This window comes from Hyperolius riggenbachi, chromosome 8, assembly GCF_040937935.1.
Source record: "Hyperolius riggenbachi isolate aHypRig1 chromosome 8, aHypRig1.pri, whole genome shotgun sequence".
NCBI lineage: Eukaryota > Metazoa > Chordata > Amphibia > Anura > Hyperoliidae > Hyperolius > Hyperolius riggenbachi.
The window spans coordinates 277265515-277293317 of record NC_090653.1 but is presented as its reverse complement, the minus strand read 5'-3'; the positions used below and the strand labels follow the sequence as shown (position 1 = coordinate 277293317).

Sequence of the window (27803 nt, the reverse complement as noted above, 5' to 3'; positions counted from 1 at the left end):
GCACATAAGAGACAGCCTTTCACCAGTAAATGCACGTAATGACAGACAGCTTTTCACCAGTAAATGCACATAAGAGACCGCCTTTCACCAGTAAATGCACGTAATGACAGACAGCTTTTCACCAGTGAATGCATGTAATGAGAGACAGCTTTTCACCAGTAAATGCACGTAATGAGAGACAGCTTTTCACCAGTAAATGCACGTAATGAGAGACAGCTTTTCACCAGTAAATGCATGTAATGAGAGATAGCTTTTCACCAGTAAATAAACATAAGAGACAGCTTTTCACCAGTAAATGCACATAATAAGAGACAGCTTTGCACCAGTAAATGCACATATTAAGAGACAGCATTTCACCAGTAAATGCACATAATAAGAGACAGCTTTTCACCAGTAAATGCACATAATAAGAGACAGCTTTTCACCAGTAAATGCACATAATAAGAGACAGCTTTTCACCAGTAAATGCACATAATAAGAGACAGCTTTTCACCAGTAAATGCACATAAGAGACAGCTTTTCACCAGTAAATGCACATAGTGGCAAACAGCCAGTGTCCTCAGTATATGTAGCCAGCAGATATATGTGCCCAGCATATGTAGCCAGAGGTACAGTACATGCAGGGCCGGCCCTAGACTTTTTGCCGCCTGAGGCAAATTTTGAAAAGATTATTGCTGCCGGGGCGCCGGGGGGGGGCGCCGCCGAGCTGGAGGGTTAGCGGGCAGGACGGGGGTATTGGGCCTAGCGGCGGGGAGGGGGTCGGACCCCCCCCTCCCTCGCCTGGGTCCCCCGTCCTCCGCTCCCCTCCAGCATTAAATAGATCAGAAGCGCTACTCGTAAGAGGCAGTGGGCGGGGAGGACTCACCTCTTCCTTGCTCGATCCAGCGTGCGCTCCACTGACGTCACTTCCTGCAACGCCGTCCACTTACAATACAGTGGGCGGCGTTGCAGGAAGTGACGTCAGTGGAGCGCACGCTGGATCGAGGAAGAGGTGAGTCCTCCCCGCCCACTGCCTCTTACGAGTAGCGCTTCTGATCTATTTAAGGCTGGAGGGGAGCGGAGGACGGGGGACCCAGGCGAGGGAGGGGGGGTCCGACCCCCCTCCCCGCCGCTAGGCCCAATACCCCCGTCCTGCCCGCTACCCCTCCAGCTCGGCGGCCGGCTCCCCGCACCCACCGACGGGCGGATGCCGCCCCTAGAAATGTGCCGCCTGAGGCAAAAGTTTCACCCCGCCTCATGAGCGGGCCGGCCCTGAGTACATGTTGCATACAATGCCACTTTGGGCTCAGAAGAACCATATAACAGTCATACAGTATTCTTGTACTTTATGCTAATTAATCTTTTTAAACTTGTTTAAATTATGCACTCATTATCCTTTGTCATTTCGCAGAGCAGCTGGAGGTAAACTTTCTCTCCCTACTCCTGGAAAGGACAGACCTGATCCTATTGAGTGGATGGCTCAAGGGAGCCTCAATAGGTTATATCTGAAATTACCGTGCATCATGAATTCCACTAGTCAGCTAGTACATGCATTTGGGCAATATGCTTCTTCAACATGAAACGCCTTAGATCTGTATACTTGGCCTGAGTAAGCATATAACAAATAACAGCCTGAGCATTCATCTTTAAAACCTAATAACAAACAAAAAGAAAAGGAAATCTTAAGTATCAGTCCATATTGTTTCTGTGAGTTAGTGAGTTAGTTCCCTATCCAGGAATAATAATCATTTATTAATTGTCAAGTACTCTTCTTTTAGGTTTATGATCTTAATTTTTGTATTTTATTTAATGTTTATATTATATATTAAAATTATTCATAAAGAAAATATATTACAAATTTGCTTCGCAAGCAGGCTTTGAACCCACAACTTCATGCATCGCAAACCTCACACTTACCACTACACCACATTCTTACTTATGCATACTTTGCTTTTTCTTTTAACTCTGCATGGTATGGTAGTTAGACAGTATATATTTATGTTCCTTATTTAGCGCCATCTAGTGGTCAAAAACGATATCTAAAGTTAACACGTGCGTCACCGCACTAACAAAACGATAAATGTACTCGTCACCGCGACATTTTTTAACCAATAAAACGATAAATATCGTTTTATAATACAAATAAATGAGGCGCCGTTTTTATCCCGGGGGCACTGTGAGCCATTTTTAACTGATCCGGGGCCCAGAGGTTTTGGGGGCTCCTCCACCGCCCTCTCCCCAATGGCAAGTGAAGCCAATTAGCAAAGAAACCTCCCCATTCACTGACCGAAACCATGTGCAGGAGCGTGTGTAACTATTTCCTGCTTCCAGAAGCTGCTTCACAGCAGAACACTCCCTGCTGCCATTCACCGGCTCCCGATCCGTGGGGTTCGGGGACACAGGGGGCCCCAGGCTTGATTTTTGTAGGGGGGCCCTATAAAGTCTAGTTACGACCCTGCACCTAGCGGTGCTTTTATTAATTACCATGATCCAGGGGCGTAACTAAAAATCACGGGGGGCCTGCAAAACTTTCATGGTGCCCCCTAATGTTCATACCCTTTCCCTTGCCAACCCCTGGTGGCCGTCACAGCCTGGGGGCCCAACTTAAAGGCTCATAAAACAAGTGTTGACATCATAATCTTCACACCCATAACAAGTGTAGCCACAAAAACACCTGATCTGATGGATGGACCCCTTTATCGAAGGGAATGAAGTAGTAGTTGGGGCCCCCTAACAGCTCTGAGCCCCCGTGCAGCCACAGAGGCTACTCCCCTCTAGTTTCGCCCCAGACATGATCCCCAGATAAATCTTTGATGTATAATATAATATCATTACTTTTAGGGGTTCTGTGGAGTCCTGCAATAAGCAAAATAATGTGCGCTCCCGCTCGCGTCTCCGGGAGCTTATTGCGCAGGTGCAGTATGAGGTTGTCTTGTACTGCGCCTGCGCAGTAAGCTCCCAGAGACGCGAGTGGGACTCACGACACTTGTTATTAGACCGAGGCCGACGGCGGGGAAGTTAGGGCCGGCCTTAGGTTTCACAGCGCCCTGAGCAAAACCTGAATTTTGTGCCCCCCTTCATCCTCTTCGCGCATGCGTACACACACACACACACACGCCCATGATTCCTTTTCTCCTCAGATATCTCCTAGGACAGTGGCTCCCAACCTTTTTTGACGTTGTTACACATCACGCCAAATGCTCAGATCTCTGTGACACGTCACATATATATATAATAGAAAAAATACTATTAATAACCACAAATGGATGGAAAGAGTGCATTATTAGACGCTCTGGACTATAAGACGCACCTAGTTTTAGAGGACAGAAACCAAGGGAAAAAAAAAATATACTAAACCTGGTGCGTCCATGGTGCAGGGACATCTTATAGACCTTCTCCCCCCCCCCAATTATTATGTCTCTTTTGTGTCCTCCTTGTACCTCTTCTGCCCCATATATCATCTTCTGTCCCCGTGTCCTCTGTGCTCCTGTTTCCTGTGCCCCCCTGTGCCAAGTGTCTCCCTGTGCCCATGTCTGTGTCCAGTATCCCACAGTGTCCAGTCAGGGCCGGCCCTAGACTTTTTGCCGCCTGAGGCAAATTTTTAAAAAGTTGTCACCGCCGCCCCTCCCCCCCCCCTCCTCGGGGGGGGGGGGGCGCTCTGGGGGGCCGCCGAGCTGGAGGGGTAGCTGGCAGGACGGGGGTATTGGGCCAGCGGCGGGGAGGGGGGTCGGACCCCCCCTCCCTCGCCTGGGTCCCCCGTCCTCCGCTCCCCTCCAGCCTAAATAGAAGCAGCCGTATGTGTAAGAGGCACGGGCGGGGAGGACACTCACCTCTTCCCAGCATGCGTTCCACTGACGTCACTTCCTGCTGCAGGAAGTCATGTCAGTGGAGCGCACGCTGGAGCGAGGAGGAGGTGAGTGTCTCCCCGCCCGTGCCTCTTACACATACGGCTGCTTCTATTTAGGCTGGAGGGGAGCGGAGGACGGGGGACCCAGGCGAGGGAGGGGGGGGTCCGACCCCCCTCCCCGCCGCTGGCCCAATACCCCCGTCCTGCCAGCTACCCCTCCAGCTCGGCGGGCCGGCTCCCCGCACCCACGGACGGGCGGGTGCCGCCCCTGAAAATTTGCCGCCTGAGGCAAAAGTTTCACCCCGCCTCATGAGCGGGCCGGCCCTGTGTCCAGTGTTCTCCTGTGCCTTTTGCCCAGTGTCCCCTTGTGTCCCACCATGTCCAGTGTAGAGTATCCCACTGTGTCCAGTGGTGCTGTCCTCTGGCTGGTCTGCATGAACGAAAGGTGTGCTGTGCCTGCAGTCCCGAAAGAGCAGCCTTGCATCTGCGGAGGGCAAGGAGGAAGCTGATCGGTGCCCACTGCCGCCCACATGGCAGGAGGAGGGTCCTCTGGACTAAGTTGTCGGTGGTGAGGTGAGAGGGCTAGCGGCGTGCTGGTGTGGTCCTCTGGCCGGTCTGCACGAACGAATGTGGTAGCTGGATGGCTGCGTTGTCTCTGGCTGCTATGCTGAAGGTATGCTGAGCCTGGTGTCCTGTGAAGCAGCCATTTGTATTTGCGGCATGTGGGTGGGCGAAGGAGCAGCTGATCGGCACGCTTCGCCATCCATTGCAAGTGTTTCCAGGATCTTTAGCAGTGGATTGAACGGGAAGTGAATCAGACTAGAGACGCTGCACCAGACGCCATTGCACTCACTCTATAGCAGGGACTGATGATTGGCCCCAATGGCGGAGCTCTGATCCCGCCCGCTAACCGGCGGCTCCTATTAGGAACTGAACGGGGCAGTGGGCGGCTATGATTGGCGGTCTGGGGCAGCGCCCCCCACCTGATTCGTTGATCCATCCATCAGTTTCAGCATTGGACTTTATTTACATAGCGGGGACAGCGGGAGGGACAGGGATTAAGTAGACTGAGGGGGCAGAGGACTGGGACAGCGATTACTGGAGGGCGGCCGAGGGTAGACCAGTGTAAAAATTTTAGTATTCGGACTATAAGACGCACCTACTTTTCCCCCCCACTTTTGGGGGAGAAAAAGTGCGTCTTATAGTCCGAAAAATACGGTACTTAAAAATGAAGGCTAGAACCTTTCAGGAATATTAATAAAAACAATCAATGGGACAGTTAGCCAGCCCCCCCCCCCCCCCCCATACACACACACACACCATTTAGAATGACAAAGAAAGACAATTTGCACCACACGTTACAGCCGCAGTGCCCCCCCCCAAAAAAAATAAATAAACGCCCTCAGACTCAGTATAGGTAGGTATATATACACACAATTGATCCCTACAGAAGTTATTAAAATATAACTTTTATTTGTTCCTTATTAAAAACTTATTTCAATTTTTAGTGACTATGCTCTTAAAACCTAATCTGGGTTGTTTGCTTTTTACTTGCTACATATAATTAATAAACCCTCCACCAATCCGACATGTTTCAACTCCTTACATGGAGTCGTCGTCAGGGAAAATACAGTGCTTAGTGCAAAGAGTTGCTAGTGCATATAGGAAGAAAAATCATTACAAATACATTTCATTAAAGAAAACAAAAAAATGAGAGCATATAGTGCTCTCCAGCTCTGTCAGCATTCAATGCTGACAGAGCTGGAAAGCACTATATGCTCTCATTTTTTAAGGGTTTTAAGAGCATAGTCACTAAAAATTGCAAAGTGGTGCAAATGTTCGATACAATATTTTGATCCAATCTTGTGGGTGTCTATGCATTAATAAAATGAAAACAAATATGAAATAAGTTTTTAATAAGGAACAAATAAAAGTTATATTTTAATAACTTCTGTGAGGATCAATTGTGTGTATAAATTAAAATCAGGTTTGTGTATTGTGAAATCAGTATAGGTAGGTAGCCAGGTATAGGTGCCATAGTATAGGATCTCATGTGTAGATGCCCTCAATATAGGTAGCCAAGCATAGGTGCCCCCAGTACAGGAAGTCAGTTGAAGGTCTCCACCCCCCCCCCCCCCCCCCATAGGTAGCTAGGCGTAGGTGCCTCCAGTATAGGTAGCCAGGTGTTGGTGCTCTCAGTAAAGGTAGCCAGCTATAGGTGCCCCCAGTATAAGAAATCAGGTGTAGGTGCCCTCAGTATAGGTAACCAGCTATAGGCGCCCCCTTGGAAGGCCGGCTATGCGGGGAACGAGTGATCGGAGGAGGACGGCGCGGGACATGACAGCTACAGGGGGCTGATAGAAGCCCCAGGTAAGTGTCTGTTTTTGTTTATTGCAGGACTCCACAGAACCCCTTTAAATCATGATGTCCGTACTTTAAAATCTTCACATCAGTATGAGGTCATTACCGTTATGTCTGCTTTGGGCGCGTTGACTGGTTCCAGGAAACTGGTGGGGATGAGAATTTTCTGCAAGTGAAAGTAAAGAATGCCAATGAGTGGAAATACCATACAGATGCAGCCAGGACGGGGTAAATGATTGGTCTTAGGAAAGGGGAGGCGTGGTCTGCTGCTCTTACATTTGGGAAACAAAAAAAATCACCAACAAACATTGCTCAAGACGCTTACCTGACCGTCATGAATGGCCGTAGCCCAGTCGCCATCTTTGTTCAGGACGTACAGGATGTTGTTAGCCTTCACGGTCACTCCCCCGGTGGTTTCTGGGTAATAATGGACTAATACGCGGTGATAGCCGGCATCCCGACCTCTGTGAAGGTCACACAGCGTTACTCTGAAATACTACAGGCTATTTTGAACGATAATGTTTAGAATTATAATTTTTTTATTTTTAATTTTTTTAGATTTCATTTCTTAACACTTAACTACTTTTGCCTCCTGGACGTACTAGCTACGTCCAGGAGGCCATGTGCGTGTGCTCCCGCGGGCGATCACACGCATGCACGCGTGCTCCCGGCCCGCGGTTCGTTAGCCAGGCAATCAGTGAATCGGGCTATGGTGCCCAATCACTGATTCCTCTCCCCCGCAGAAAAAGCGACAGCTTCTCTCGGAAGCTTCGCTTTTTCTGGCTCTAGCGTCCCCATGCGTCCCTCTAAGCGTATGTTTTATGCTTAGAGTGACGTCATGTAAACAAACTCATGGCTGACATCTTGTGGCCAAAAAGTAAAACTACAATCAAATGTAAAAAAAAATAAAAATCAACACATATTTACTGAAAAAAATTACTGTTTACATCCCACCCTCCTAAAAATACCCAAATAGAATGTTTAATATAAAAACAAAACAGAAAAAAACCTTTACAATTAAAAACAAACAAACATGTAAATATTTACCTAAGGGTATAAACTTTTTAAATATCAATGTAAAGATTAAATATTTCTATTTTTTTTATTTTATTTTAAACTTGTAAATAGTGATGGATGCAAAAAGGAAAAAAATGCACCTTTATTTCCAAATAAAATATTTTTGCCATACATTGTGATAGGGGCATAATTTAAACGGTGTATTAACCGGGACAAATGGGCAAATACAATACGTGAGTTTTAATTATTGAGACATGTATTATTTTAAAACTATAATGGCTGAAAACTGAGAAATAATGAATTTTTTCTTATTCTTCCTGTTAAAATGCATTTACAGTAAAGTGGCTCTTAGCAAAATGTACCACCCAAAGAAAGCCTAATTGGTGGCGGAAAAAACAAGATATAGATCAGTTCATTGTGATAAGTAGTGATAAAGTTATAGGCTAATGAATGGGAGGTGAACATTGCTCTGATGCATAAAGTGAAAACGACTGAAAGCTGAAGTAGTTAAAGGACTACTGTAGTGGGGTAGGGGGAAAATGAGCTGAACTTACCTGGGGCTACTAATGGTCCCCACAGGTTGTCCTGTGCCCTCGTAGCCACTCACCGATGCTCCAGTCCCCTGCCTCCGGGGTGTGTATGTGCGCGTGTATGGTGTAGTGTGTGTGTGTGTATAGTGTGCACGTGTATAGTGTGTGTGTGCTGTGTATAGTGTGCTGTGCATAGTGTGTGTGTACTCTGTGTGTGTAGTGTGCGTGCGTGTGTATAGTGTGTGTGTGTACTGTGCGTGTGTATAGTGCGTGTGTATTTAGTGTGTACTGTGTGTGTACGTGTGTGTAGTGTGTGTGTGTGTGTGTGTGTACTGTGGGTGTGTATAGTGTGTGTATAGTGTGTGTGTGTGTGTGTGCGTGTGTATTGTGTGTGTGTGTGTACTGTGCGTGTGTATAGTGTGTGTATAGTGTGCATGTGTATAGTGTGTGTGTGTACTGTGTGTGTGTGTGTGTGTATTGTGTGTGTGTATAGTGTGTAGTGTGTGGGCGTGTATAGTGTGTGTGTGTGTGTATAGTGTATTGTGTGTGTGTGTATAGTGTGTGTGCATGTGTACTGTGCGTGTATAGTGTGTGTGTACTGTGTGCGTGTGTATAGTGTTTATGTGCGTGTGTATTGTGTGTGTGTGTGCATGTGTGTATAGTGTGTGTGTACTGTGTGCGTGTGTATAGTGTGTGTGTGCGCGTTTGTATAGTGTGTGTGGTGTGTGTGAGTGCATGCCGCAATAAGTATATTTTCTGGTGAAACGCTCTGCTGCATTACAACTATTTTCTGGTGAACCCATGATGTAATACGTGTATTTTCTGATTTTCTGGTGAAACGCTGCTGCATTATGATTATTTTCAGGGGTTTTGGGGGTGGGGTTCACCACAGGGGTGGGGGGTGTGGGGCTGAAGGGCAATCACGGGGGGGGGGGGGGCGCCACAGGATTTCTTGCCTGGAGTGACAAAATGGCTAGAGGCGCCCCTGGGTACATGCCTCCAGTATAGGTTAGATAGGTAGGTGCCCGCAGTATAGGTTAGATAGGTAGGTGCCCGCAGTATAGGTTAGATAGATAGGTGCCCGCAGTAAAGGTTAGATAGGTAGGTGCCCCCCAAGTATAGGTTAGATAGGTAGGTGCCCTGAGTATAGGTCAGATAGGTAGGTACCCCCATATAGGTTAGATAGGTAGGTGCCCCCAGTATAGGTTAGATAGGTAGGTTCCCGCAGTATAGATTAGATAGGTACATGCCTTCAGTATAGGTTAAGTAGGTAGCTTCTCGCTGTATAGGTTAGGTAGGTAGGTGCCCCCAGTATAGGTTAGATAGGTAGGTCCCCGCAGTGTAGGTTAGATAGTTAGGCTCCCCCAGTATAGGTTAGATAGGTAGGCTCCACCAGTATAGGCTAGCTAGGTAGGTGCCCCCAGTATAGATTAGATAGGTAGGTACCCCAGTATAGGTTTAATAGGTAGATGCCCCGCAGCGGTGGGGGGGGAGCGGGCATAATAGTTACAACTCACCTTCCGCCGCCGATCCCCTGCAGCCTCTATCTCCTTCCTCTCCCAGCGTCTGTCGCCTTGGTAACAGCGCCCCTTGTGATGACATGCGGTCATGTCATCTCAGGGAGGTGCTGTTACCAACCAATGGACGCCTGGGAGAGAGGAAGGAGATAGAGGCTGTGGGGATCGGCGGCGGAAGGTGAGTTGTAACTACAATACCCGCTCCCCACTCCGCTGCGCACCCCATCCCTGCCTCTCAATCGCGCCAGGGGCAGCCCCCTACTGACCTCGAGCCCTCGGTCCATGCCTGAGTGCCCTAATGGTCAGTCCATCCCTGCAAGCACTATATAGACCCACGTCTCAGCTATAGTCAAGCATAAAGAATGGTTCAATGAAATGAGGAAGAAGGGACACCCGGGGCAGCATGTGAGTGAGCGGCTTCTGGCGGGTGGGGAAAACACAACGTGCTTCAGGGTAACTGAACACACACTAGACTTTATGCCAAGACAGCACAAAACAACCATCTCAACCCAAATTTGTCGAACGTGTGTAGGCAGGGCCGAGGCAGAGGAGAGAGAGGCTCCAGCCTCAGGGCGCAGTGTAGAAGGGGCGCACAACTCATTTAGCTATCACTCCTCTATTGTGTTTAAAGCAGAGAGAAATAAGAAAAGGGGATACATGGCAGTGACTGCAAGCCAGATAACCGGGGGTGTTGGGGGTCCTGGGGCACCTCTTAGTCTAATAGCAATCTGTGTATGACGGCTGGGGTGGGAGGGATGGAGGGGCGCACTTTGGTGTCTCAGCCTTGGGTGCTGGAGGACCTTGTCCCGGCTCTGTGTGTAGGAGTCATTAGTCTGTTAATGGGTTTGAGCAAGCCCTGGAATTTTAACACTTTCCTGTATTTCAACCTTTTTATAGAAATATATACCATTTATAAATGTACGTTTTAATCTTTTATAAATCCAAGCGTGGATAAACCAGACATGGACTTACGGCATGGCTTCCCGACACGGCTCATAAAATCCCGGTTTCTGCAGAGAAAGAAAATTAAAGCTAAATAAAAAAGAGAGAGAGAGCAGGCTAGTATATAGCAAAGTATCTAACAAGGCATCCAAACTGAATACTTAAAAAAAATAATGACAATGGAATACAAAGAGAGAGACAGGACAGACATACAGAGAGACTTAGCTTCTATAAAGGTAGGCCAAAATAATATTTAAAAGGAAGGTTCAGGGACGATAAAAAAAAATAAAAAAATCCAAATCCACTTACCTGGGGCTTCCTCCAGCCCGTGGCAGGCAGGAGGTGCCCTCGGCGCCTCTCCGCAGGCTTCCGGTGGCCGACCCGACCTGGCCAGGCCGGCGGCCAGGTCGGGCTTCTTCTGCGCTCCATTCTGCGTTTCACGCCGGCGCGCTGACATCATCGGCGTCCTCAGGGCTGTACTGCGCAGGCTCAGTAGTTCTTTAACAGTTTCACAGCATCAGAACTTTGTTTTTCTTACCTAAGCCTCATTTTTAGTTGCACAGAAGAAAACTGCCCGGGCATTTTTCCCTGATGCTGTGCAAAGCATGATGGGATTTCTGATGTTGTTCTCATTCTGCTCTTTTAGTGCAAATTGTTTTTTTTAATTTTTTTTTATTTGAGATTTGAAGCCTAGTGCGCACAGCTGGGAGGGGTGATCAGGACACAAAATAGTTGGAACTGTGTCTCATGCTCCCTGTCACTGCGTTTCAACCAAAAAGATGGCTGCCCCATGAAATCACAAACATTTGCCTGTTCTTTTAAAACAGGGTGGGTAAGAGATTATATTACCTATCTATTTTAATTAACATAACTAATGTAACTTAAACACAGTATGTTTGTTTAGGCTGAAGTTCCGCTTTAATGGTAAAAAGCATGTGACAACACGTTTCGTGGCACCACACCACTTCCTCAGATCAGTGCTAACTAAATTAGTGTGATAAAGGCTAAAGGCGCCTATCATTGTGCAGGCTACAACTGATCACCATAGTTGTACAAAGCACTGACCACCACCACATATAAATAATAAAAAAAAAGTCCATTCATAAATAATCTCATTGTTAAATATGGAAGACAGAGAACTTCTGAGAGAAGTGATCCATTCAGTTGTAGCCAAAAAAAATGAAAGTAATGGGCACAAAAATGGCGTAAGGATAAGGGAAAGATATCCCCAGATTGACCTACATGTATTGTGGATATTACACTACTTCATCAGGAACGGTATGCTAAACATTTGCACTTTCACACAGGTTTCCTATCCCACAGAAGTCACCTTGGTGAGTAACTGTACGTTAATCATGCTATATTGACCTTTGGTCTTTTACATATATACTATGTATGTATAGGGGTGTGGTGGGGGCGTGGTCACAGGTGTGGCAGGGGCGTGACTTAAAGATGTCCCTCATTTTATCTCAGAAAATTGGGATGGATCATAGTGGTGTAGAAAGGATAATCAATCAAAATAAATGCTGAATTAGCTGACCTGGGGACGCAGAGGCTCAAATCCACTGAACTGATCATTTGGCACCACAGACGAGATGACCTAAGACATGAAAGAAAAAAATTACTGAATAAGACCTTAAAGTAAACCAAAGACGAAGCACCCTCATGTATTTTACCATATATATCAGTGGGAACATTAGATAAAACACCTACCCTGCTCTCTGCTTCATCCTTCACTGCTCAGCCTGCTTGTTAACAGCCCTGATAAAATCCCCAACTGAGCATTTTTAAACCATACCAGTTGCCTAGCAGCGATGCGGATCTATTTGGCTTCAGTAGCGTATGAATAACACCAGAACAAGCATGCAGCTAGTCTTGTCAGATCTGACAATAACGTCAGAAACACCCGATCTGCTGCATGCTTGTTCAGGGACAATGGCTAAAAGTATTAGAGGCAGCAGTGTCGGACAGGGAGCTAGAAAAGCTGAGGAAATCCAGTTGCTGGTCAAGCAGCAGTAATCTGGTGTTGCTGCTCACTCACAGTGAAGACTTCTACTGCAGATTTCTACTGGGAGTGATAACACAGGGTTTCTGCTGCTTGTTGAGCAGGTGGATTTCCTGTTTTTCCACCTCCCAGTCCGACACTGAGAGGCAGAGGATCAGCAGGCTAGCCAGGCAACTGATATTGCTGAAAAGGAAATAAATATGGCAGCCTCCATATCCCTCTTACTTCAGTTGTCCTTTAAAGAGGAACTCCAGTGAAAATAATGTAATAAAAAAGTGCTTCATTTTTACAATAATTATGTATAAACGATTTAGTCAGTGTTTGCCCATTGTAAAATCTTTTAAATCCCTGATTTACATTCTGACATTTATTACATGGTGGAATTTCTACTGCTGGCAGCTGATGTAGCTGCTGCATGGTTTTTGGCAGTTGGAAACAGCTGTAAACAGCTATTTCCCACAATGCAACAAGGTTCACAGACAGAAAACTGCCAGGAGTACCACGGTCCTCAGAGTTTCTTGTAGGAGGGGTTTCACCTCAATATCAGTCATACAGCGCCCCCTGATGGTCTGTTTGTGAAAAGAATAGATTTATCATGTAAAAGGGGATATCAGCAACTGATTGGGATAAAGTTCAATTCTTGGTCGGAGTTTCTCTTTAAAGGAACCGTTACAGCCCTAGTGCGACTTGTAGAAAGTGTATATTGTGTGGAATGCTGTATACTATAATGCCCAATGCATACAGTATTGGGCATCGCACATCAACCAACTGTGCATGATTACTTTTACTTTGTTTTTGTTTTTACCTCAAAGAGCAACTATAGTGAAAATGATGAATAAAATTGCTTATTTTAATTTTTTTCACAATATTAATTTATAAATTAGCCAGAGTTTTCATCACCCTGATTTACATTCTGAAATGTATCACAGGTTTCGACATCTTTACTGCTGGCAGGTGCATCATTGTGGAATGTTTGTGTTCTGGATGTACCGAAGACAGTAGAAAAAAAAACAACTGGTTTCCAAGAATGCTCAGGGACTAGAATTCCGCATAGCTCCACAGCCTAAGGCCAGTGATCTACAAACTTGGCTCTCCAGCTGTTAAGGGAACTACAAGTCCCACAATGCATGACTGTGGCTGTCAGACTCCTGCAATGCCTTGTGGGACTTGTAGTTTTTTAACAGCTGGAGAGCCAAGTTTGCAGATCACTGGCCTAGGCTAATCACCGCTGGGAAGGCGGGGCTACATACTAATATACAGCAATATATAGATATAGGAAGTGCTTCTGATGCTGAAACCAGTATAGCATAATAGTGGGTATCCTGAATAATTTACTGCGTTCCACTAAATGTCACTAGAGTGTCTCTAACTGTTGGCTGGTTGAGTTTGAAATGCTATTGTGCTTCTTAAAGGGGTTCTGTGGGGGGAACCTGAGGATAAAAACCACCACTTACCTGGGGCTTCTATCTGCCCCATGTAGCAGTAATGTCCCGCGCCGTCCTCCTCCGATCCGCTGTTTCCCGCCGCCGACCCCGGTGTAGAGCGGCACGATGTCCAACTGCGGCTGCGCGGACGTGGCCTGCTCTCTCCTGCCCACGTCATCGGAAGCTAAGAAAACTTTATACTGCACCTGCACAGTAAGCTTCCGAGGACGCGAACGGCAGCGCACATTATTCGGCTATGTCAGACGAATAATGCCCGGGGCCGGCGGCGGGGAAAGGCAGATCGGAAGAGGACGGCGCGGGACATTACTGCTACAGGGGGCTGATAGAAGCCCCAGGTAAGTGGCGGTTTTTATCCTCAGGCACCCCCACAGAACCCCTTTAAATTATTATTATTATTATTATTTAGTATTCATATAGCTCCGACATATTACGCAGCGCTGTACAGTGTATATATATATATATATATATATATATATATATATATATATATATATATATATATATATTGTCTTGTCACTAACTGTCCCTCAAAGGAGCTCACAATCTAATCCCTACCATTGCCATATGTCTATATTATGTAGTGTAAGTACTGTAGTCTAGGGCCAATTTTAGAGGGAGCCAATTAACTTATCCGTATGTTTTTGGAATGTGGGAGGAAACCGGAGTGCCCGGAGGAAACCCACGCAGACACAGAGAGAACATACAAACTCTTTGCAGATAGTGCCCTGGCTGGGATTCGAACCAGGGACCCAGCGCTTCAAGGCGAGAGAGCTAACCACTACGCCACCGTGCTGCCCATTTAAAATAATTAATTAATAAATAAATAAATAAATAATTTTGTATTAAAGAGGACCTGAACTCTTGCACAGAGCAGAAGGAAAACAGAGAGAAATGCACCCTGTATGTATTTAGAGAGTTTAGCCTATCTAATTCCCCTCATCTGTGACTAATCACAAGTGTAATTTGATCCCTCAGCTGTGTAAGCTGACTGACATGGCACAGAGGCTAATTTGATGGCACAGCTTGTTCATAATATGTCTGCTTCCATGAAAGCAGGAAGTAGACACACTGCAGAGTTATTGCAGGATTTGTACCAGCTGTAACAAAGAAATGCTTTTCTATAAAGTTTTTACGCTGGTGCGTATCTTTTAGAGCAGAGAGGAGGTTCTGAGTTCAGGTCCGCTTTAAATCCATTGGATTTGTTGACATGAACACACATCTGTGCGTCACCTAATGCCCAGTACCGTGGGGCGTGCTCCTTAAACCAAACCATCCAGTTATTGCCACACAGAGTGACTGTTGACACTGATACAGTGAGTCACCTGTGAGCGAGATTATCCAGTTACCTTTGGTTTACCCAAGAAGTCTTTGGCATCTAATTGCTCCACTTCTTGCTTTCGAGGCCTGAAAAATTCCCCATTTGGAACGTGCAGCGGCTGCAGGAGGTCATGTCGCTGCAGGAAGAACAAACGCAAAGGATTGTGGGAAAAAACACATTTAGCTCTCCCCTGATTTCCCCATCATGGTTACACAGTGAACTATTCATATCTCTGATATTTAGACTCATATCTCTAATATTTACATTCATATCTCTGATATTTACATTCATATCTCTGATATTTACATTCATATCTCTCATATTTAGACTCATATCTCTCATATTTAAGGTAGCCATACACTGGTCAATTTGCCATCAGATTCGACCAACAGATAGATCCCTCTCTGATCGAATCTGATCAGAGAGGGATCGTATGGCTGCCTTTACTGCAAACAGATTGTGAACCGATTTCAGCCTGAAACCGTTCACAATCTGTTGTGGTGGTGGTGCTGCTGCCGCCGTCGCTCCCCCCCCCCCCCCCCTGCATACATTACCTGCTCCGCCGGCACGACTCCAGTCCCTAGGTCTCCGCTGTCTTCTCCGCTCTGGTCTCCAGGTCCAGCATGCTTTACTTCTTCCTGCCCGGCAGGAAGTTTAAACAGTAGAGCGCCCTCTACTGTTTAAACTTCCTGCCGGGCAGGAGGAACTGAAGCATGCCGGAGACCAGCGCGGAAACGGAGCAGCGGTGACCGGGGGTAGTCGTGCCGGCGGAGCAGGTAATGTATTGCCGCTCTATTGCGTCGGTCGTCGGGCACTCGAACGCCGCTAGCGACGCGCTCCCTACCCGCGGGCGATCGACGGTAATTTTCCGCACGGAGCGATCGACGGGATCGGACGAAATGGATCGAAATTCGGCGTGTAGCACGAACGATTAGCAGCAGATTCGATCCCAGTGATCGAATCTGCTGTCAAAACGGCGGCAAATCGGGCCAGTGTATGGCCAGCTTTAGACTCATATCTCTGATATTTACACAAAATAAAAACAAACAAACAGATAACCTGGGTAAATATATACAGTGAGATACAAGAGTTTGAGCAACCTTGTTAATCGTCATGATTTTCCTGTATAAATCGTTGGTTGTTACGATAAAAAATGTCAGTTAAATCTTACTATTGACCTTAGCTAGGTCTGTCATCGCGCACCTGCCGCACTCATGCGCACGCTCGCACGTCTGCCGCGCACGTCCGCCGCCGCACACAGACGCCCACCCCTTCCTCCCCTTCAATGTCTTGCATTTTATTAGGTAGGCAGAAAAATTAGGCAGGTGCATAAATTTGGGCACCACAAAAAAGAAATGAAATCAATATTTAGTAGATCCTCCTTTTGCAGAAATTAGAGCCTCTAAATGCTTCCTGTAGGTTCCAATGAGAGTCTGGATTCTGGTTGAAAGTATTTTGGACCATTCCCCTTTACAAAACATCTCTAGTTCATACAGGTTTGATGGCTTCTGAGCATGGACAGCTCTCTTTAACTCACACCACAGATTTTCAACTATATTCAGGTCTGAGGACTGAGATGGCCATTGAAGAACGTTATACTTGTTCCTCTGCATAAATGCCTTAGTGGATTTTGAGCAGTGTTTAGGGTCGTTGTCTTGTTGAAAGATCCAGCCCCGGCGCAGCTTCAGCTTTGTCACTGATTCCTGGACATTGGTCTCCAGAATCTGCTGATACTGAGTGGAATCCATGCGTCCCTCAACTTTGACAAGATTCCCAGTCCCTGCACTGGCCACACAGCCCCACAACATGATGGAACCACCACCATATTTTACTGTAGGCAGCAGGCGTTTTTCTTGGAATGCTGTGTTGTTTTTCCTCCATGCATAACGCCCAAATAACTCAATTTTAGTTTTATCAGACCACAGCACCTTATTCCAAAAGGAAGCTGGCTTGTCCAAATGTGCTTTAGCATACCTCAAGTGTTTCTGTTTGTGCTGTGGGCGGAGAAAAGTCTTCCTCTGCATCACTCTCGCATACAGCATCTTCTTGTGTAAAGTGCGCTGAATGGTTGAACGATGCACAGTGACTCCATCTACAGCAAGATGATGTTGTAGGTCTTTAATGCTGGTCTGTGGGTTGACTCTGACTGTTCTCACCATTCGTTGCTTCTGTTTATCCGAGATTTTTCTTGGTCTGCCACGTCGAGCCTTAAGTTAAACTGAGCCTGTGGTCTTCCATTTCTTCAATATGTTCCTAACTGTGGAAACAGACAGCTGAAATCTCTGAGACAGCTTTCTGTATCCTTACCCTAAACCATGATGGTGAACAATGTTTGTCTTCAGGTCATTTGAGAGTTGTTTTTTATAGACCCCCATGTTGCAACTCTTCAGAGAAAATTAAAAGAGGAGGGACACTTACAATTAACCCCCTTAAATACTCTTTCTCATAACTAGATTCACCTGTGAATGTAGGTCAGGGGTCGCTGAGCTTACCAAGCCAATTTGAGTTCCACAAATTAGTTCTAAAGGTTTTGGAATCAATAAAATGACAATAGTGCCCACATTTATGCACCTGCCTAATTTTGTTTAAACAAGTATTGCACACTTGTGTAAATCCAATAAACTTCATTTCACTTCTCAAATATCACTGTGTGTGTCTCCTATATGATATATTTAACTGACATTTTTTATCGTAACAACCAACGATTTATACAGGAAAATCATGATGATTAACAAGGTTAATCCTATACTGCTACCTATACTGAGGACAACCTTATTACATATACTGGAACAACTATGCTACCTATACTGGAGGCACCTATACCTGGCATTACCTGCCATGGCGCGCTTAGTATGTCGTACTCGCTCCTTTCGTGTGTGTGTGTGTGTGTAGTGTGTGTGTGTGTGTGTGTGTGTGTGTGTGTAGTGTGTGTGTGTGTGTGTGTGTGTGTGTAGCGTAGTGTAGTGTGTGTGTGCATATGCGTGCGCGTGAGTGTGTGTGTAGTGTGTGTAGTGTGTGTGTGTGTGTGCATATGCGTGCGCGTGAGTGTGTGTGTAGTGTGTGTGTGTGTAGTGTAGTGCGTGCGTGTGTGGTGTAGTGTAGTGTGTGCGTGTGAGTGTGTGTGTAGTGTGTGTGTAGTGTGTGTGTGTGTGTGTGTGTGTAGTGTAGTGTGTGTGTAGTGTGTGAGTGTGTGTGTAGTGTAGTGCGTGCGTGCGTGTGTGTGTGTGTGGTGTAGTGTAGTGTAGTGTAGTGTGTGCGTGTGAGTGTGTGTGTGTGTGTGTGTAGTGTGTGCGTGTGAGTGCGTGTGTGTGTAGTGTGTGTGTGTGTGTGTGTGTGTGTGTGTAGTGTAGTGTGTGTGTGTGTGTGTGTGTGTGTAGTGTGTGCGTGTGAGTGTGTGTGTGTGTGTGTAGTGTGTGCGTGTGAGTGTGTGTGTGTGTGTGTGTGTGTGTGTGTGTGTGTGTGTGTGTGTGTGTGTGTGTGTGTGTAGTGTGTGTGGGGGGGTGTCTTATAATACCCAGCACTGGGTGTCGAATGCTCTAAGTACGCCAACTTCAGCGTTGCTTAAGGCACATTTACAGCAGGAATCTAACTGGTTATCTTCAATGAAATACTTACACTTGGTATTTTAACAAATCCTCCCAAATCAGATGTTATCATTAAAAATAAAAAACCAAAAAAAGACAAGAATAAAGCCTCACCTGGACCTGTTCCAGAGCGGAGTCTAGTTTGCCACTTTTGGTTTCATTGGGCAGGAATCTGATGGCCTTTATGAGCGTTTCCTGTGCGGAGTCCCACCTCCCCAGGTGGCAGAGTGCAGCGGCTGTGTTGTACAGAATCTGCCAGATACACAAAACATTTACCATAAAGCTGCCACTTTGTGTCCAATGAAGACACAATCAGCAATAATATCTGAATAGAAACTTTGTAGCCGGCATGTCCCTCACAGCAGCGGAGCGCACTCAGTCACTGGCCCGGGGTCCTCGTGAGGTCGGCCTCTGTACTGGCGGGGACCCCGGGCAGACAGCTGGGACTGCAGCTGCTGCGAGGGACATGGCGGCTGCAAAAGGCTGGAGGAAGCCACAGGTAAGTAAATGTCATTTTCTTTTTATCTCCCTGGATATTCCCTTTAAATCAAATCTCAAAACATAAAAAATCCAAGGAAAAAAAAAATCCTGTAAGGGAATATAATACTCACCTATCTCTTTCAGTGGATCTCATCCAACATGAAAAAGAGCCACTTGACTATGACTTTCCCACCTCTGTTTTATACCCAATGCAGCAATGACTGACTACTTCATTAAGCAGCAGGGAAGCACTGTGGCAGCTCTGGGATTGTGGCAGGCACTGCACTACTCTCTTTACATCTCCTCTCTGTGATAGGCTGACTCAGTGGCATGGGTAGAAGCAGAGTACCCTTCTGGGACATGCTGGCTCAGTGGCAGGGGTAGAAGCAGAGTACCCTTCTGGGACAGGCTGACTCAGTGGCAGGGGTAGAAGCAGAGTACCCTTCTGGGACAGGCTGGTTCAGTGGCATAGGTAGAAGCAAAGTACCCTTCTGGGACAGGCTGGCTCAGTGGTATAGGTAGAAGCAGAGTACCCTTCTGGGGCAGGCTGGCTTAGTGGCAGGGGTAGAAGCAGAGTACCCTTCTGGGACATGCTGGCTCAGTGGCAGGGGTAGAAGCAGAGTACCCTTCTGGGACATGCTGGCTCAGTGGCAGGGGTAGAAGCAGAGTACCCTTCTGGGACATGCTGGCTCAGTGGCAGGGGTAGAAGCAGAGTACCCTTCTGGGACATGCTGGCTCAGTGGCACGGGTGGAAGCAGAGTACCCTTCTGGGACAGGCTGGCTCAGTGGCAGGGGTAGAAGCAGAGTAGCCTTCTGGGACAGGCTGGCTCAGTGGCAGGGGTAGAAGCAGAGTACCCTTCTGGGACAGGCTGGCTCAGTGGCAGGGGTAGAAAGCAGAGTACCCTTCTGGGACATGCTGGCTCAGTGGCAGGGGTAGAAAGCAGAGTACCCTTCTGGGACAGGCTGGCTCAGTGGCAGGGGTAGAAAGCAGAGTACCCTTCTGGGACATGCTGGCTCAGTGGCAGGGGTGGAAGCAGAGTACCCTTCTGGGACATGCTGGCTCAGTGGCAGGGGTGGAAGCAGAGTACCCTTCTGGGACATGCTGGCTCAGTGGCAGGGGTGGAAGCAGAGTAGCCTTCTGGGACATGCTGGCTCAGTGGCAGGGGTGGAAGCAGAGTACCCTTCTGGGACATGCTGGCTCAGTGGCAGGGGTAGAAGCAGAGTACCCTTCTGGGACATGCTGGCTCAGTGGCAGGGGTAGAAGCAGAGTACCCTTCTGGGACATGCTGGCTCAGTGGCAGGGGTAGAAGCAGAGTACCCTTCTGGGACATGCTGGCTCAGTGGCAGGGGTAGAAGCAGAGTACCCTTCTGGGACATGCTGGCTCAGTGGCAGGGGTGGAAGCAGAGTACCCTTCTGGGACATGCTGGCTCACTGGCAGGGGTAGAAGCAGAGTACCCTTCTGGGACAGGCTGGCTCAGTGGCAGGGGTAGAAAGCAGAGTACCCTTCTGGGACAGGCTGGCTTAGTGGCAGGGGTAGAAGCAGAGTACCCTTCTGGGACAGGCTGGCTCAGTGGTATAGGTAGAAGCAGAGTACCCTTCTGGGACAGGCTGGCTCAGTGGCAGGGGTAGAAGCAGAGTACCCTTCTGGGACAGGCTGGCTCAGTGGCAGGGGTAGAAAGCAGAGTACCCTTCTGGGACATGCTGGCTCAGTGGCAGGGGTAGAAGCAGAGTACCCTTCTGGGACATGCTGGCTCAGTGGCAGGGGTAGAAAGCAGAGTACCCTTCTGGGACAGGCTGGCTTAGTGGCAGGGGTAGAAGCAGAGTACCCTTCTGGGACAGGCTGGCTCAGTGGCAGGGGTAGAAGCAGAGTACCCTTCTGGGACAGACTGGCTCAGTGGCAGGGGTAGAAGCATAGTACCCTTCTGGGACAGGCTGGCTCAGTGGTATAGGTAGAAGCAGAGTACCCTTCTGGGACATGCTGGCTCAGTGGCAGGGGTAGAAAGCAGAGTACCCTTCTGGGACAGGCTGGCTCAGTGGCAGGGGTAGAAGCAGAGTAGCCTTCTGGGACAGGCTGGCTCAGTGGCAGGGGTAGAAGCAGAGTACCCTTCTGGGACAGGCTGGCTCAGTGGCACAGGTAGAAGCAGAGTACCCTTCTGGGACAGGCTGGCTCAGTGACACAGGTAGAAGCAGAGTACCCTTCTGTGACAGGCTGGCTCAGTGGCACAGGTGGAAGCAGAGTACCCCTCTGGGACATGCTGGCTCAGTGGCAGCTGGGGTTGGCAGATGAAAGGCAAAAAGGGTGCCAGCATGGGTGAGGGTGACAGGTGGGGGGGGGGGGGGGGGGGGGGCAGGGAGGACAGCGGGAACTCGCGGCACTGCATCCGCATAGGCGGATGCGCTCTCAGCTATACTTAGTATAGCTGAGAGCTGCGGCGGGGAGTGATGTGTGTGGCGGTGGCCGGCAGGAGTTCTTCAATCAAGTCGTTACTTAAGAAGATCGCAAGATAGAGGATATTGGCATGGGACCTTTTCCCGAGGATATGGGCGTGGGAACATTTTTTTAAAGGTACAGGTGTTTCAAGTTAATTAAAGATAATAAAATACTTTTTTCTTTCTTGTGTTTTTATTTCATTTAAACCTTTGTGGAAATGGGTAAGGGGTACTTTGTACCCCTATACTCATTTCTCCAGGGAGGGGGGCAGGCATCTGGGGGTCCCCTTCTTAAAGGAGACTCCCAGATGCCATCATGACTGCCCCCCCTGCAGGGAGTTATCGCCCCACCTCCTCATGGCGGGGCACCGGTGGTGGGGAAGAGCCCCTTGTCCATGGATTGGACAAGGGCTCTGGTGGGGGGAGGCTTGGCCGCCCCTCCCCCCCAGAGCCCCCCCATACCATGGACCATGCGGGCTGGTATAGCTCAGAGTGTGAAGCCCCAGTCGGCCGGGGCTCCGCATTCTGGATATCCCAGCCTGCATGGGAGACAAGGGGCTAAATAGGCGGGGGACCCCATGTTTTTTTTTTTTATTTTATTTTATTTCCCACTATCTGAACATAAAAAAAATAAAAAAAAATTAACATTTTTTTTTTAAATATTGTTTCCCACTATCTTTTTAACATATCCTGCAAATTTGGTGTTGCTAGGATTTAAGGGGACTTTGCTATTAACTGCTAGTCGGCGGGAATTGTTTCACTAAGAACTGGTGCTGCATTTAAATGTATACTATTTTCCTTTGAAATTTTAAAATCGATTTTATTTCCCGAAAAGTGACTTTTCCATCGATTGCAGATCTCGTGCATTGGTCTTGAAGTGCTTGTGAGGTGCAATGCATGATTCCAATATACTCATAACTGTTTGACCCCCTGTATCATTGATGGCCACCTTTTGAGAGCCTTGTCTGACAATCTGCAGTTTAACCACTTCAGAACCAAATGAATTTTCACATATCAGCACTGCTCCCATTCATTCGCCAATAACTTTATTACTACTAATCACACCTAAATGATCTATATATTGTTTTTTTTCAGAACAAATTAGGCTTTTAGTGTGCGATCATTTTGCTTAGTAATTACCTTATTTTCAATGCATTTTAAAGGGAAAAGTTGAGGAAAAAAAACTGGAAAAAACACTATTTCTCCATTTACATCCATTATAACTTTACAATAAACATTGCTAACTATAAGTTAAACCCACTAATTTTATTTGCTTATTCATCCTGGTTATAACAACATTTAGATTATATTCTTAGCCAGGGGTCTAGTCCTGGGAAAAAAGGGTGAGTGGACTCACCCCAAAAACCTCTGCGTCGCGCGCCAAAAAAACAGGCGTGGTCAAGCATAGTGTGGGCGTGGTCATGGGTGGGGCCAAATATACATGACCTTAGCAGTTGTAGCAGCACTTCTTCGCAGTGGGAGGGACGAGTACTTAATAGGTTGCATGGAAGCTGTTACAGGAAACTAACATCCTCCTCCAGTGGTAGACAGGTCATGTGTATGCTCGGTGTGTATTCGACTCCACAAGTGGGGCTTGCAGTCTTTTGCAGGTAGGCACTTGCCTGTTTTTAAGTAGCGCTGTTCATTTCCTTGCTATGTACTAATTTATTTCGTTTTTGGTCAGCTGCTCCCACTTAACAGCCATGCTTTTGGTGTATATGCAGAGCTTGTGTTTGGGTTCAAGGTGCGTTTGTAGTTTCTGGGGGGGCTCAGCGCACCTCTGATTGGAGGCCATTCGGAGGCGGCCTGGTGTTGCGCTGATCCACCTTTTGCGCAATTTTAAATTTTTGATTTTATTTGATTAGCCGCACCCAGGCTATGCATATACATAGGTTAGGATTTAGTTAGTGTTAGGCCCCTCCCATGGAGGATCGACTTCTTCGCAGTGGGAGGGACGAGTACTTAATAGATTGCATGCAAGCTGTTACAGGAAACTAACATCCTCCTCCAGTGGTAGACAGGTCATGTGTATGCTCGGTGTGTATTCGACCCCACAAGTGGGGCTTGCACTCTTTTGCAGGTAGGCACTTGCCTGTTTTTAAGTAGTGCTGTTCATTTCCTTGCTATGTATAAAAGATCTACCAGGGGAAGTTTGAGCTCTGCCGTAGTGTATCCCCAAAAAATAGATGTAATCTGACAACATTTCACCAAAAATACACGTAATCTGGCAGAGGTTCCTCCAAAATAAAGATAATATGGCAGTGGTTCCCCCAAAATAGACAATCTGGCAGCAGCAGATCCCCCAACATACACAATCCGGAAGCAGTTCTCCAAAATACGCGAAACCTGGAGGTGGATCACCCAAAATACACGTAACACCCAAAATACATGTAATCTGGCAGCAGTGGTCCCCCAACATACACAATCTGGCAGCGGTTCCCCAAAATACACATAATCTGGCATCAGCGGTTCCCCAAAAATACAGATCTGGCAGCAGTTCCCCCAAAATAGGTACCCCTAGTATAGCTAGCCAGGTCTATAGGTGTCCCCAGTATAAGCAGTCGTGTATAGTTGTCCCCAGAATAGGTGGCCAGATGTAGAGATGTCACCAGAATAGGTAGCTAGGTGTATAGATATTCCCAGAATAGGTGGCCAGGTATATAGATATTCCCAGAATAGGTGGCCAGGTGTATAGACGTCCCCAGAATAGGTAGCCAGGTCTATAGGTGTCTCCAGTATAGCCAGGTGTCCCCAGTATATGTAACCAGGTGTTCAGGTGTCCCCATTATAGCCAGGAGTATAGGTGTCCGCAGTATATGTAGTCAGGTGTATAGGTGTCCCCAGTATATGTAGCCAGGTGTATAGGTGTCCCCAGTATATGTAGCCAGGTGTATAGGTGTCCCCAGTATATGTAGCCAGGTGTATAGGTGTCCCCAGTATATGTAACCAGGTGTTCAGGTGTCCCCAGTATAGCCAGGTGTATAGGTGTCCGCAGTATATGTAGTCAGGTGTATAGATGTCCCCAGTATATGTAGCCAGGTGTACAGGTGTCCCCAGTATATGTAACCCGGTGTTCAGGTGTCCCCAGTATAGCCAGGTGTATAGGTGTCCGCAGTATATGTAGTCAGGTGTATAGGTGTCCCCAGTATATGTAGCCAGGTGTATAGGTGTCCCCAGTATATGTAGCGAGGTGTATAGGTGTCCCCAGTATATGTAGCCAGGTGTATAGGTGTCCCCAGTATACGTAGCCAGGTGTATAGGTATCCCCAGTATAGCCAGTCTATAGGCGTCTCCAGAATAGGTAGCCAGGTGTCCCCCCAGCAGGAGGGGAGCAGTGCAGAGAAGGAGAGCTGTGGGGACAGCGGGGAAGGGGGGCCGTCTCCCCCTCCTTTCCTCACCTTGGGGCTCCCCTTCATGGCTCTCCCCTCCAGAACATTTGCGGCAGTGGCTGGCAGCGGGCATCAGTGGGCGGGACTTTCTTCCTCCAAGTCAAGTCTAGTCAAGACCAGAGCAGCGGCACGCACAGCTTCAACTCGCCGGAACAGGAAAAGTCCCGCCCACTGATGCCCGCTGCCAGCCACCGCCGCAAATGTTCTGGAGGGGAAAGCCATGAAGGGGAGCCCCAAAGTGAGGGAAGGAGGGGGGGAGATGTCCGCCCTTCCCCACTGCTCTGCCCAACAACGCTTCTCTCCACTGCGCTGCTCCCCCACATATGCAAGGGTGGAGGACGTCCACTCTCCAAAAAAAAGTAGGTGGACGTTGTCCACCCGCGTTCACGCAGGACTCGACCCCTGTTCCTAGCACAATGTATGGTGACAATATTGTATTTGAAAATAAAGGTGTCTTTTTGTATTTGTTTTCTCATTGTACACTATTGATGATTATAAGACCTTATTTGGAAAAATAATAGTAATATACCCTCATGGCATACATATTTAAAAAGCCAAGTTTCTAAGGTAACGATATATGTTGTTTCTTTCATATTCTGTCACTTTGTTTTCATTTTACAAGTCTTTTATTTTGGTACAGCATATGCAAAAATGCAATTGCCTTAGATTTAGTTTGCGACTAAAAAGAATACACAAGACATGGGCCTCAACCCCAAAACTTTCTCAACTCTATTCTACTACTTATCATGGTTAAAATGTTACTACATATGTCTCTTGTAGTTTTGCTAAAAGTTTCCCAAATCTGATCATAATTTAGAAATGGACTTTTTTATGTTGGATTGAGTTTGTCCGTACCTATTTTTTAGGTGATGTGTGCAGGCTTGGATTTACCTCACAGGAGCCTATAGGCACCGATGTCCTGGCCAGTGGCGTAGCATTAGGGGTTGCAGAGGTAGTGACCGCATCGAGGCCCTTGGGTCAGAGGTGCCCCGAGGGGCCCTCCCTCAAGCACTATATTAGTTCTCTATAGGCCCTGTGCTGGTAATAATCACTTCTATAGATGCTTTAAATAGTAGTAATCATTAACAAACTGTTAACCATCCCCTAATTGCACCTCCGACACTGTGTGGAAATCCTTGGCAGGTTTTGGTGCGCTGAATCAATTGTTATGTATAAAGTGCTTGGGGGCCCCATTGTAAAACTTGCACCGGGACCCATAGCTCCTTAGCTATACCACTGGTCCTGGCACATTAGAGTTCGCCCTCCTTGAACCTACGGACCCCCTGCCGAACTGCACCGCAAGTGAGCTGGCTGTCTCAGCTGTCACTTCTCCCTTACTTCCCTTGCCTGTCATAGGCAGCTACAGGTGTCCCTTAGTATTAGGTAGCTAGAGGTACCCTCAGTATTAAGTAGCTAGAGGTGCCCCAACTGAAGGGAGATCTCATCAGTGGAATGCTGAGAGCTGGGTGAGTAACCTCTCATTTACCCTATTATCAGGACTCTGCATAGGGAGGGAGGGAGGGAGGAAGAAGCTCATGGAGGGAAGTGAGCCGCCTTTCCATCATCAAGTGCCTGTAGGCACGTGCCTACAGTGCCTTATGGTAAATCCGGCCCTGGATGTGTGTCCATCCAAGTTTTAAGACACACCAAAATGTATTCTACAACTTGTCTCAGTTAAAAATGATTTTTATTTGATTATTACTTTAATTTAGTAACAAACTGATGGTGCACTCTTCACAAATACACTGGACCTTTATAAACATCCAGTTGTCATTAAGTGGTTAAGGCTGGGTTCATCTTTGCATTTTCTGTAAAAGCAGGAGAGCAACGCAAAGTAACGCTGCACGTTTTTCGCCTGTTGCATCGAATACAGTGAAGCATACAGTCAATTAAAAGTATGCATCACTGTAACTGTTAATAGACGCATTGCGGTGTGGTAACAGACTTCATGCAGTGCATTACAATACCACACGCTGTTATACTGCAACGCACCTGCCACACTGTGAGTGTTGCACACAGGGGAGTAACTAGAGAGGAAGAGCCCCAGAGCTGTGCCCCCCCCCTCCCCCCTACTACTAACCTTCCCTTCCTCCACTACAGGGGACCATACTTCATATTAGCGTAGTATGGATACAAAGGTGCCAAAAGGATAAATGTATGTAAAAAGTTTACCTATTTCCTGTCCAAATGACATGAAAATAAGTCTCTGCACTCTACTCCCTTCAAAATCCTAGATAACACTGTTTATTTATCTCTGAGCTGATAACAATGCTGCACAGTTGTAAAGGAATGACAGCACTCCCCTCTCCTCTCTCCTCCTCCCAGGGAACTCAATGGTAGGGTTTATTAGTAAACAAGTGTAAAGTAAACATTCCAGGAGCAGACAAATGTAACAAGACAGTAGGGTATATACATTGTGTTACTAATACATATTGAAACAAATGAACTGCTTAAATAAATAGAAGGGATAGACAAATAAAATGTGTGGGTTTAATGTACAATAGAGCTGTTTACACTAAAGCTATAATGTATCAAAGTGGATAAATTGTGTATTTTTTCCTTTTGAAATGCACTGAAAATAAGGTCATTACTAAAAACAAATATCAGCCACAAAAAGCCTAATTTGTCTTGAAAAAAAAAAAACCCAATACATAGATTGTAAGCCTTAGCAGGGCCTCCCCCCTCCTTTAATGTGTCCTTCTTAACCACTTGAGGACCACAGTCTTTCTACCCCTTAAGGACCAGGCACTTTTTTTCCATTCAGACCACTGCAGCTTTCACGGTTTATTGCTCGCTCATACAACCTACCACCTAAATGAATTTTGGCTCCTTTTCTTGTCACTAATAAAGCTTTCTTTTGGTGCTATTTGATTGCTCCTGCGATTTTTACTTTTTATTATATTCATCAAAAAAGACATGAATTTTGGCAAAAAAAATGATTTTTTTAACTTTCTGTGC

General features: G+C 46.9%; 1 protein-coding gene across 4 annotated transcripts in view; it reads right to left on the bottom strand.

Annotated features, from left to right (window-relative positions):
• Positions 1 to 27803, bottom strand: part of NOXA1 (NADPH oxidase activator 1) — a 65423-nt gene that overhangs the window by 17269 nt on the left and 20351 nt on the right. For all 4 annotated transcript variants that reach the window (XM_068248973.1, XM_068248976.1, XM_068248977.1 and 1 more), the window contains 6 exons: positions 18660 to 18797; positions 14990 to 15097; positions 11734 to 11793; positions 10224 to 10261; positions 6513 to 6651; positions 6294 to 6353 (listed from right to left, as the gene is read on the bottom strand). In XM_068248973.1, coding sequence (XP_068105074.1) covers positions 6294 to 6353; positions 6513 to 6651; positions 10224 to 10261; positions 11734 to 11793; positions 14990 to 15097; positions 18660 to 18797 — 543 coding nt within the window. The remainder of the gene's footprint in view (positions 1 to 6293; positions 6354 to 6512; positions 6652 to 10223; positions 10262 to 11733; positions 11794 to 14989; positions 15098 to 18659; positions 18798 to 27803) is intronic.